This window comes from Diadema setosum, chromosome 11 (assembly GCF_964275005.1).
Source record: "Diadema setosum chromosome 11, eeDiaSeto1, whole genome shotgun sequence".
Classification (NCBI taxonomy): Eukaryota; Metazoa; Echinodermata; class Echinoidea; order Diadematoida; family Diadematidae; genus Diadema; species Diadema setosum.
This window is the reverse complement of record NC_092695.1, coordinates 13,454,776-13,468,132: the sequence shown is the minus strand read 5'-3', so window position 1 is coordinate 13,468,132 and position 13,357 is coordinate 13,454,776. Positions and strand designations below refer to the sequence as shown.

At 39.2% G+C, this 13,357-nt stretch overlaps 1 protein-coding gene across 1 annotated transcript in view; it reads left to right on the top strand.

Moving 5' to 3' along the window:
• Positions 1 to 13,357, top strand: part of LOC140234698 (neurobeachin-like) — a 421,843-nt gene that overhangs the window by 85,977 nt on the left and 322,509 nt on the right. The window contains 1 exon segment of the mRNA XM_072314734.1: positions 4,447 to 4,573. Coding sequence (XP_072170835.1) covers positions 4,447 to 4,573 — 127 coding nt within the window.

The following is a 13,357-nucleotide window of genomic DNA, read 5'->3' as shown; positions in this document are numbered from 1 at the left end:
TAGGGAGTATGTACACTGATGGTTATATTGGCGTGTTTCTAGCATAAACAGACTCACAACTTTTCCACAAACATGTACACAGATATGTACAGGTAAAAATGATATCAATGTAGTAGGCAATGAATCATAGTGGGTGTACAGCAAAACAACTGAATTAATATGCCATTGACCACTGTGTATGTAGAAATGATAATCAGATTTCTTTTTAATGGCCATTCACACACACACAGACACACACAGATAAGTGCACACAACAGCAAAATGAGTAAGATTTGTGGACAGCTTTGTCAAAAGAAGTCAAAAGTCACGTGACAAGTTTCTGCAAAAGGGCCAGAAATGTTGAAAAGCATGTCTGACATCATTTCTTCTTCTCTTTTTTTTTTTTTTTTTTTTTTTTTTTTCAGGGTGCATTTGTTTGTGGGTTGGCCTCAGATGTCATGATGATTTAAGAGAAATCCATTGGTGGGCTTTCATGGTACTTGTTTTACATGTGAGAAGTAGATGCATTAATTGCACATCCAAAAGCAAAATAGTAGAGTCCTTTGAGATCAAAGTTTAATAGTCAGGAAACTTTTACTAGAATGTCATTTGTCTGCCTTGACTTTGCTTTGAAATTTAAAAGTAAACTATTTGGTAGGAAAGATGTGAAGATCTAGACAGTTTTCATGTGAAAGTGGTGAAAGGTAAAAGTTAATGGTCAAAAGTTTGACTGAAAGGCATTTCTACTGGAATTGTAGAAATGTAAGACATAATAGATAGCCAAAAATTTACATGAAATGATAGTAGTCATAAGTCAAGAGTCACTGTCTATTGACTATTTGGTATAGGTATAGGGTGTATATAGACATTAGAATTCTTAAATGATAAGGACAGCATGAAAGGTGAAAGGTCAAAGACAAAGGACACTAAATTTGGCGAAAAATGTCACACATTGGCTAAAACTTTCACTGGGATAGTCACTGATAATGTTGTTTGGTATGATTAATAAAAATGACTTGGGAAATAGTTCCTACTTCATAGTAGTTAAGTACGACTGAGGTTCAATGAGATACAACATGTTCTCATAAAGTGGGTATGAGCATTTGACGCATCATAAAGTCTCTTTTGTGGATCCTATTCTTATGGTAGTCATGATTGCCCCTCTATTTCCTTTTCATTACTCTGTCATCAGGATTGTTAACTGTGTATCTATGGGAATAAATTCACAGTGCCATTAGGTGCACCATGAGTTCTTTACCTGTGAAAAGGGCAGATGTGGGGCAGACAGTCTGAATAGTTTGCTGCAAACTTACTGAGCTTGACACTGCATGCATGTGGGCACCCATCATTGCTCCACCCCTGATATCAATACTGATGCTTATGCGACTGCCTTGGGCTCCCATACGTGACAGAGGTTCTTAACCCACATTATAAGTGATTCTGTAGATCTGCCCGGAGGAGACAGACACGGTCTGTCCATCCATCTGCTGCATGTATGGCTGTCAGAGGTTTTCCACCTATCTGGCACTTTTCAATAAGTTCAGGCAAATGGGAAATCACTACTGTAAAGAAATCAAGATCATGTGACAGATATCATGAACTCTTGAACTCATGAACTTGTTGAACACAATTGCATGTTGATATGAGATGATATTGTTGGTAAACCAAGTAATCATATTGGTAGCAACAATGACTTTTTGAACTTCTTGTAGTGATTGTAGTAAATAAGATGGTCTTAAAGGGACTGTACAGTACTGGTTGAGGTAGGGATTCATGTTTTGAACATTCCTAAGTGAGATAATGAAAAGCCTCTTATGAAATATGAAAGAGCATGTAATTTTAAGAAGGATTCAATGTTTATTTGATGAAAATTGGTTTTCAAATGGCTGAGATATCCAAAAAAGTGCTAATAATAAAAGGTGGCATGCCACAACTTTATTAGGATCTCTTTATTTCACCTTGTTTTTGGATATCTCAGCCATTTCAAAACCGATTTTCATCGAATAAACTTTTGATACCCCTTAGAACTGCATGCTCTTTGACATCTCATAGAGTGGTTTCTGAATATCTCGCAAAACGTTAAAAGCTAAATCCTCACCTCGACCAGAATTGTACACACCCTTTAATGATAATTATAACAATAAACATGATTCTATTGAAACTTGTATTTATAACTTTTTTTTTTAAACTAAATATCTTTGTGTAATTTATATTGAAAGATGATGTCAGAGGTTAAACATATAGTGGTAGTGTGATAAAGTTAAACAATCCAGTATAGGTACAGTTGAATCACTCATAAATGACAAACTTCATTTTGAAATGGAATGAGGTCAAACACCGTAATGTACAATGTTCTGCAGTGTGGATCCGTCATACTTCTGCTCAACTGTGGTATTGCAAAAGTGACAACACACAAATATTTCTTCCCTTGAACGCCAGCAGATCAAAGTCACATTGACAAATCATAAAAAAAAGGAATCTTCTAAGGGGAATGAAACCAAGACATATGGATTGAGTGAATGCAAAAACATTAGTAGAACACATCAGGATAAGATAAATCAGACAGGCCATTAAAAAATTGTGAATTTTTAGTTTCAGCACTGCAGATGCTGGATAAGAAGACAACAATTTGCAAAGTCACACATGGGCGACAATATAAAGACAATAAAGAAAATTCCATAAAATTTCATGTCTTATAAAAAAAAGTATACATTCTCTTCACTTGTTACTGACATATGTTGAGGAAAGTATTATTCCTTCTTCCTTCTGAAAGAGGTATAAAACTTACTGCTTTTTCATTATGCTTGAAGAATTAAGTTATGGTGATTTCTCCATTGCTTTCTTTATATCTTACTGAACATTGCCCATGTGTGACATCACACATTTTTTGCAGTCTTTCCATCCATCGATTGGTTTACTGAAACTTAAGAATTCATCACTTTTGGACAGATTGTCTGATTTCCTCAAATTTTGCTGTTTTTTTTTAATACTAAAATTACTACATTCATTAAATCCATATAATTATATACCTAAGTATTGGGTTTTCATTTCCCTTTAACCTGTTGAGGATGGACTGATTTTGCTACAACACGCATTTCCCATAGACACTTGCCCGAGTACACTCAGGACTCATCTTCAGCGGGTTAAATGGTAATGACAAAGTCAAAACTAATTACTTTAATGTGACCCTGAATCCCTCAATCCACATACTCTTACAGAGATCAATTCTCAGTACACCTTGAAATGATGTTTACAACAATGCTGACGTGATTTCTTTGGTATTTTCTCAATGAGTCATCATATAACAAAAGTCATGGGTTTAGCTGCTTGCATGACCTTTGGATGACATTTTATTCTGTGGTCACACATGATTTTTACATCCTTCTTCACCTGTGAGACACCTGAAAAATAAATGAAAATCTTACAAAAACTTTTTAAATTTTCATTGGAAGTAAGGAAACTTTGCTGTAGTAGGAACAGAATGAGTGAAATAAGTATGGCATTAATCCTTTGTGTGCTTCACATGCCAAATTGACATAAAAAAAAAAACTACATTAAATTGTACACACTGTCCAAACTCCCAGGCACATAAAGGGTTAATCCAGATTATCTCTTAATACTGGTTGCTATGAATTATTAAATCCTGTCATTGTCTAGACATGATTATTAGATAGTGAGACGCAGCGTTTCAAGAAACTCATTAACTTCAAAGACCTTTTTTTAAATAGTACTTCTGGTGGCTGGCTGTGTGTAAATAGACAAGTTTTATTTCAAAGCTAGGAATTTCTTATGTTGATTGAATGTATGGGTTTGCATGATGAGATGTGTATATGTGAAAAGAGGTTGTGGTACCATGTGAAAGTCCACAGAAGGACTGTTGATATTCATTCTGGATAGATAGCATGAGTTGAGTGGTAAGCTTAACCAAGTTTCTTGGAACTGAGTATTGGGCAGCTGCTCAAGGGGTTGAGTGCTGAGAATGCCTTCATTTAGAATCTGACCCAACTGTGAAAAGGCAACATTGTGAGTTTAATAATGAAAGGTCACATATCACGTTTTACCCTTTGAAACACCATCTCTTAGTACCACTTATGAGAATGTGTTTCAACGGGTCGACATTGGCAGATACACATAAGCACATGCATGTGGTATTTTCATTTCGTATGATTGAAATGGATCATGCTCCAGTAAATATTTGTGCACCTGTAACTCCATGATTCACACTACACTAGGTAATGCATCAGGAGTGTTTAGAAAATCAAGATGGCCAATAATTATCAATTCCACATCTTGTTTCCAAAATCAATTTTCTTTTTGCTATTTTTTTTTTTGATGTGTGTGAAATGGCCTAATGTACACAGACATTTTGCCAGTAGAAATGGTCATGCCATGAACTTTGAAGAATCAAACCCACATCACTCACTCTCTCTCTCTCTGTCTCTCTCTTTTCTCTCTTCAATCCTGCAGGCGGAGATCCTGAGCATGTTTGTGGCCATCTTGCGTAAGAGCTACCTCAATCTGCAGGCTTGCTCGGAGGTGTCAATCATTGAGAAGCTGGTGGAGAGGTTGCCAAGCAGTGATGAGATGATTGCAGGTATGTCAATTAATGCATTCTACAATGGTGTTTGCTGGGCATGGAACCTGTACATCTGTAATATTTTTCTGATTTCTGCATCCGTATATGCCAATAATGATAGTGATTTTTTTTCTTTTCTTTTCTGCATCCACTGGTAGGAATTATTGGGTTTTTTTTTTTTCTTTGCATTTCAGAATTCACATAAAAACCCCAATTGGTTTTCAGGAGTGTGTGAATGGACCTCTCATGTAACTTTTACTTCATTTGAAAGAGACAATTTTTTTTTGCTCTTTTCAAGTCACACCATATGAATTTCTCTTCTCAGAATCAGTACAATACAGAGCTACTATGTGATGGGTAGCTCTATTTCTACATGACGTCTTTCAGCCAACAAGTGGAAATGCTGCCAGTTGTGTGTGTACTGTAATAAATGTTATTGTTATTACCATCACACTTGGATGGGGCAGTCAGAAACAAAAAAATAGACATAGACCCCGTTTACAGTGCCGGCCGCGGCCGAGCCCAGCCCCGCTTCAGTGTAAACGCGCAAAAGGCCAAATTGGCATTTGGCCTCGCTCTGGAGGTGGTCTCGGCCGTGGCCGAGCCGCGGCCAAGCCCTGCCTCTTCTTGGTGTAAACGCAAACTGGGCCAAATGCACGGCCAATTGCGCGGCCAATTTTAGTCTGGCTTCCAAACCCTCTGCCTGTATCTTTCGCTCTTCAGGATATTAACCCCCTCAACGTCGAAAACTAGTATAGTTTAAGGTGGTTTTGTCCTGCAAAGGATTTTTTTTCCTTCGGCAAAGGCCTTTGCCCGAACGGCGACTTCGTCGCCACGGAATTCATTTGGCAAAGGGTCTGAAAACCAGACAATACCAAATTGCGTTTGTTTACAAGCAGAGCGCCACTACGACAAAATATTGAAAGGTTTGAATCAAAAGCGCGGCCGAGCCCAGCAGTGTAAACGGACAAAATTGCGAGGCTCGGCCGCGTAATTGAGGCCGGACTCGGCCGCGGCCGAGCCGCGTCCGAGCCCGGCCCCGCACTGTAAACGGGGTCTTAAAGTGACTGCACAAACAGACAAGCAGACAAGCAAAATAGTATGTTTTGCATAGTGTGATGGTCTCATATGATATCCTCACAGGTGAACATTCATCAGTCAGGTGGTGCTGGTTTTTTTTTTTTTTTTTTTTTTTTTTTTGCTGTTTGTTTAATTTGATATTCAAGATTAGAATTGATGTGCTGCGAAAAAGAAAGGTGGAACGATGATATGCCTCTTGCCAAAAATCCAAACACAATGTTTTGTTTGCCTAACAACTGGTATAACCCACTGTGATATTTTGTGACAGAATGCATGGTTGTGAAAAAGCTCGTTCCCATTGTCTTTATACAGGGATGTCGGTTTTCTGGCAAAAGCCTGAATTCAGGCCCTGTTGGTATCATATTTCTTGCCCTTCCGTGTATTAAATAGCTTCATGAAGATATATGGTGTATTTTGTGGTCAGATATGTGGATCTATCTCAACATTGTGCACCCCTCTCTCTCTTTTTTTTCTCTCCCTCTTTCTTTCTCTCTCTCTCTCTTTCTCCTTTTGAATTCTGTGGTTTATGCATATCTCCTGTTCCCCTATGTTTGTCTTCTTCTTCTTCTTTTTTTGCGTATGGATGCCTGGTTGGTTTCCACGGTAATCTGTTCAATTTGCAGAAGATGATCAGGTTACACTTTGGTCTGACTTTTTGGAGAAGTTTTCTGAGATGGCAGATATAGTGAAAGGTCCCACATCTTTCTCAGCCTCTTCATTTTGTAGGATGGATTGACTGCTGACAATCTACTTACACATAATGGAATATGCTGATGAATGCAATACCTATATGTATATATGTAATCTAGCAGTTTTTATAAAAAATTAAAAACTGGAGTGTCAAACTGCATGTGAGAGAGTATACTGTATAAGCTGTTATTTTCGTTTATATATATTTTCACGAATAAGGAGGTCACAGACAGATTCACAAGATGTTGTTTTCATGATTTTGATACCAAGGCTATCAATCATAGGGCACTAATGCCTGTCAGTTCAAGATATTTTTGCGTGTTGTGAAATTTGTGGTCAAACAGTGATTTCCTATATTTTTTTTTTGATCAAATATATTTTGTTTTACCAATCAAATGCCTCACATTAAGAAAAATGTTCATAATGAATGGAAATGGTATTGATATATATGGAAATAGGCATTGCTTTGCATTAGGATAACACAAGCAAATGCCAAATGTAGGTTTTGATGGATGTGTGATAGATCACTGTAATATGACACCTCAACCAATATGCCTGACTCCCATTAATCCAATATTAAAATGTTTGGAAAACTGTACAGAAAGAAAATTAATGAAATCATAGACAAAAAGGTGCAGAAGAAATGTTGCATGGTGTGTACAAGAGTCAAGCTGGTACAGACCATCATACAAAAGGTAAATGCAAGTGCATACATGAAAAGAAAACAGTTTTGCTACATCAAAGTAGCTTTATGATTTGCTGCTATAGATGCATTATAATTTGAAATACATGCCATTGATGCATTTATTTGGCTGTGTGCCTAGTGGCTGGTAATTTACATAATTTTTCCATTTTATCAAGAGTTGGCAGGAGGATTTCTAATGATATTGATCATGATGTATGTTTATAAGTGTTAATTCTTTATTCAGCAGAAAATAATTTTGTGCTCAGCAGTACACGACAAAAATGAGATTTGATTCAAACTTCCCAAAGTTGGTGATGATATGATTTTCGTGATTGTAACCATGAGAGCTACATTTCTTTTGCTCTTTTCATCAGCGTAGTGATAAACTCCATGACATGTGGTGAAATGGAAGTCTTCAGAGGATTTTCACACATTACAGATAAGATGACTTGAAGAATCTCCTTTGGGATGTTGTAATGATATTACAGCAAGATATTGAATTGGATATCGGCTCGTTCAGCTAGCAAACTTCTTTTAAAGTACGTATCAAAAAGAGGGGAACAGCATATTTGCTCGTAGCAATGTGTATATGAGACTCTCTTAGAATCGCATCCCTAATAGAATTTGATCATGCAACAAAATATGAAATTATCTCCTAATCCCCCAAATTGGAGAATGCAATGTCCGTGATGTGCGTGCTGTTTATTCAACTTGCATCCATTCTGCCACACGATGTTGAGCATTTACCCTAGGCCATGTGGGCATTGATAATTCAATTTTCTTGCCATAATTCCACATTTATCATTTGTATGTGAAATCCCGAAGCAACTTGCCTTCATGAAATTTGAGACTTATGGAAAATGCCATAGACGATCTCTCTGAGAATATTTTGAGATGACACCAGTAGAAGAAAAGAAAAGAGAAAAAAGAAAAAAAAAACAAACAAACCAGTTTTTGTGTGCACGTTTGGTTTTGTTGGTGAGGGAGAAGGGCTCAAATTGCTGTCTGTAGCAAAGTGGAATTTGGAAGATTAAGATTAAGCTGAAGTAGAGAACACTGTAAAGAAAGAAAACTATCTACCTGAGTTTGAAGTATTCTTCTGGATGCTTCTTCATTGTCCGCCTTACATACAACTGTAGGCCTTGTCCGTGGTATTAATTTAAGGGAGTGGTACTTCCATTAGAAAATTGCGTTCATGATATTGTTGTGTGCACCAATTAAGTTGTGTGCACCAATTAAAGGGAGAGTTGTCATGTCCTCTTCTCAATTTGCATTATTATAAGGTATGAAAAGTATTATTGTGTTGTAATGCTCTAAGTACCTGTTAAATTCCACAACATTTGTATTTATGTCTAATTTTATGAAATTTTGCTATACTATAAGTTAACTTTAACTAATTTTGAAATCAAATTTGATCAGGACTGGCAGCGCACTTAAGTATGTATACAGGGGTAGGCTGTACATGAAATCAATGCACCTTGCAAAGCTATATGTAGTGAAGCAAAAAGAAGGAGCGGGCAAACATTTTCTTTAATTGAAAGATTCATTACATTCTGAGATTATTATGTATAACACTGAACAAGTTTTCTCAGTACATTGATAACTGGTACAATATAATGATCTTTTTTTTGTGTGAAAAAGATGTGCCATCTTTATCATGGAAATAGATCAGTTGTAGCTTGAAATGGCTGTGTGTGTGTGTGTGTGTGTGTGTGTGTGTGTGTGTGTGATAGATACATCACAATATTGCATTTTGGGAGTGATAATTCAGCAACCATTAGATGAATCAGCTGGTCTTGGGGGAAAAACAACAACAACGTAATGTTCTTGCACATCAAGAAAATTGACATGCAGTGTTCTGGGAGAGATCCTGTTTGTGGCAGATTGAAATAAGAACTGTTTCCTTATTCTGTGCATAAAGTAATACAGAAAGATTTTGATTGTGTTTATTTAATTGGGACATAGGTAATAGGCCCCCAAATATTGAACTTTCAAGTGATAATAGCTTCTATAGAATTGTTACCCCACTCCGGCGGGGGTGGACGGAACATAGGTAACTGAAAGAAGAGAAAATGACGTCCAGTCACAATGGATGCGGGAATGAATGTGTGTCTTTATTCTCAGTATAAATCATACTGAATTTCAATGATCATATCAATAGCAATCAAAATAATTATCAATCACTCCTTCTCATCAACACAATGTGAATGACACATGCAAATATGCTGATCTGAATACCTAATTCTTCATCAGTATATTGATAATTTACCTTGCTCAATATGATGCTTGATTTATACCTCAACAATTCTCTAAAATCAAAGGTTAATTATAACACTTACTCATAACAATCAATCTTATTGTTCCTTCGCAATAAGCATAATTAACTGTAAAATTCTCCTTTAATAAAACAATCTAGCCTAACCTTAACCAGTCATTTAATATGTTAATGATTTAATCCAATAAATGCAACTACATATCCTTTAATTATTCGCTGCTTGTATCAATGAATTGAAATGCAAAAGATTTAATAAACCTAAACCTGGAATGCATTCACTTCTTTGGCAAATATTGTTTTAAAAGCAGGAAGGAAAACTAGTCATCTCAGTACATTGCAAACAAATCTAACTTCTTTAATTTTCCTTTGTTCCTCTAAAAGCCAGGTTTTCTCTCTCTTTCCTGCTCGTTTCTGTATTTTTTCTCCTCTGATATTACACAACCGCTTCTGTAAAATCTTTTACAATATAAACTTTAACAACATTTGAGATGATCCCTGCCGTCAGGCAAAAGCGAAAGTATTTCGGGAATTTCACGACAGTCGCTCTGAGGACCAAACTTTGGGGACGATCCCTGAATGATTCCTTTTTAATTTCTTTATACCAAAGTGAGGAACTGGCCAAAAGTGAGGAGCTGAGGAGCTGGGAAAGTGAGAGAGGTACTGACCACAACTATAAACACACCGTCCAGAGAGCTAGTGGTCAGCGCTCTGGTCGATAAGGCGTGGAGGTTGCTGTGAGTCATCCAAACTGTGTTCACACTGGACCTCCATTTCTACATCTACACTCTAAATATGTACACTATATTACTTCTCGCTGTTTCTATTTTGTACAATACGACAATGCTACAATACTGCTCTGTTAACATCATCCATAGTATCCATGTATTCACAATTTGTACACTCGTTCAGGCATTTGGGTTTTCCACTCAGGAATGAAATAAATATCAGTGACTTTGCAGTCATTCCCAAGATAGCCTAAGGTCAATGGACTCTGGTGCGGCGCACCACCTAGCAGAGTGTTTACACTGACTGCTCTGCTCATCCTTCTACACTGTATTGCACAGCATATGGCTTGTTCACACTCACACTAGCAGTACTTAATCCGAAACTAAATCAGCTTAAGTAGCAATTATACATTTTTCATAATGAAAGCGATTAAATCACTACAGAAATATAATAATGACACAAACACTCAAATTCATATAACCACTACCACATCATAATTAAGCAATCATATCCGGTATTAACACTAATGAATAACTATTCAATAACTTCACTGAGAACACCATTTGTGATCTGAATTCCTCTCTTTCTGAAGGAGGAACCCTGCAATTTAACTACAACACACTAAATATCATGTAATTTACCCAAATTTACCAGTCAAGGGGAATGGTTTACAAAATAATTTAACAGGAATAAAAGTCAGATTTCTTACCTGAAAGAAGAGAAAATAACGTCCAGTCACAATGGATGCGGGAATGAATGTGTGGGGCTCAAAACCACATCCATCGGGATGGAGTCAGTTTTCTTAGAATTTGAAGAAACCGGGCGAGCTCCACTCTGATCTCAGGGGTGGGTGGAATAAACTTATGAGGGTAAATTTCCCTATGTATACCATTCTAGAGACTTCCAAAAAATTAGGGGGGTCTATTTTCCTGGGGCCTTTACACCTTCCCCTCCTAAAACAAATGTCGTCCCTGACATGTCCTTATATACAAGATCTGTTATTCCACTCGGTGCATGTTCTCAGTGATGTTCTATTTACAAAACCTTTTGATCACATACAAGGCTACAGTAATCTATATACAAAACTTTCTGATCGTATGCAGGGCTACAAGCCCATATTTCCGCATTATCTTAACAACATTGATTCAAATTCACCAGTATCTTAACAATTGAATTATTCTTACTCTTCAATGCCTCTAACCACTACACAGTGGGACATCTCCCAGGCATTGGGAATTCTTTCATATCCTTGTCAGCATTTTACACTTTGATACACTAACGAACATCTTAAGAACAACTACATGAGCCGACAAACTGGTCCGTTCATGATTGCCATCCTACTGGGGCGCGCGCTTCCCCAGGGGATAGGACAGGTCTAAGCAAACCAACGTTGTTCAACACTCCCGGTGCTATCAATTCGTTAAGTGTCATTTTCCAATGAAATGAGGTCTTCACAACTGTCTATGTCTGTGGCAATAGCAACACAATATCATACTCTCACTGCGCAGTGTTCAATCTAACCTCGTTTCCACTATTATTATGTAAGGATCGCTTTATTTCCCAATGTTCACCGTAAGCGGTTAGTGTGCAAATGGAGGGATCATACCAGGGGTTGCCATCAGCTGCTGATGTGGTACCTCCTGCCATGGTTGTTGCAGGTGCTGTCCACTCTCGTAGAAGCCTGGATGTAAAGGGTAGGGCTGGTTCTGCGGGGCATATGCATGATGTATGTTGGATATCATGCTGAAGGGAGGAAACCGTGCTGGAGGGTAGAGCCATGGTGGTGCAGTCACATTTGGCCATCCCATCATGGCTGGTTGCTGACGATATTGGGCTTGGATCTCATTGGCTTGGTTGGGCATACAGTATGGGTCTGGCGTGCCCAGACTGTGGTACCCAAACGTGTTTGGAGGATGCCTCTCTCGCCTGGGCCGTCTATCATCTGCTGGAGGGGTTACGTCATCAGGTCGTTGTTGGTCTTCTGCAGGAACATCTATAGCTGGTTGTTCTGCACCCAGTTCAGGCTGGGGTTCTGCATCTGCCAGACACTGCTGCTCATTTACCAGTTCAGGTTCCGATGCGGTTCCTAGCCCAGCTTGATCGTTTGGTGCAATTCCATCACCTTCAGGAGGCGGATTGGGCACGTCCTCCTGTAGCAGAACATCAGGGTTAACCGGTGATCCATCATGGGTCTGGGCTGTTGGCGGATACCAGACTGGGTCCCTCTGAGCGTCTGCTGACCTGTACTGGTGGGCTGGGTAGTCTGCCTGGATGTACATTTCATCATCAGAGCTGTCATCATCGTCGCGGTCCAAGGTGCCCGTAGCCTCTGCCTGCCTTGGTTTGGGAGTTCTAGTTTTAGCTTGTCTGTGGCTTGCGTTTGTCCCATTGGTGGCCGGGATAACCTCGTCCCCAATAAATGTGCCACAGGGGAAGAGGAGATTGCGATGCAAGGTGCGGTTGCGACCATCTCCACTCTCTGGACGGACATCATACACTGGGAGGTCTCCTTTCTTCTTAACAACGATGAAGACCTGGTTCTCGAAGTATGGCCGGAGCTTATCCGGTCCCTTCTTGGGAGAGCAGTTCTTGATCAGCACCCGATCACCTGGGCTTAGGGTTGTACTGGGCACTCCTTTGCGGTCATAGTACTTCTTTCCTCTTTCGGCCAGTTTCTTAGAGCTTTGCCGTGCCAACTCATAGGCCTCTTCCATCCGTTCTCTCCATCGCTTCACGTACTCGCTGATGTCTTTAGTCTCGTGCTTGGGTCCTGGATGAGTACCAAGGGCCAAATCAATTGGTAGCCTGGGGGTTCTGCCGAAGAGGAGGAAGTGGGGTGAGTAACCTGTAGCTTCGTGTTTTGTATTGTTGTAGGCGTGAACCACCTTGTTCACATGGTTCTTCCAGTCATCTTTTTGGGTTTGGGTCAGAGTCCTGAGCATGGAGAGTAGTGTCCTATTGAACCTCTCCACTTGCCCATTCCCTTGTGGGTGGTATGGGGTGGTATGGGAGGGTGTGATGCCACTGAGTTGTTGAAGGCGAGCAAAGAGGTTATTTTCAAACTCGCGGCCCTGGTCATGGTGTAGCCTCTTCGGGTACCCGTACCGGAGAATGAAGTCGTTAAAGATCTTTTCTGCTGCTGTCCTTCCCGCCTTGTTGGTTGTTGGGTACACCTGAGCAAACCTGGTGAAATGGTCCATGACCACCAGGAGATACTCGTATCCACCCTTACAGCGCTCCAGATGGAGGAAGTCTATGCTGACCAGGTCGAAGGGTTCAGTTGAAGTGATGCTCTGCATTGGGGCTCTGGGGATCCGTGCAGGTTTCTTACTCGCACGACAGGAGC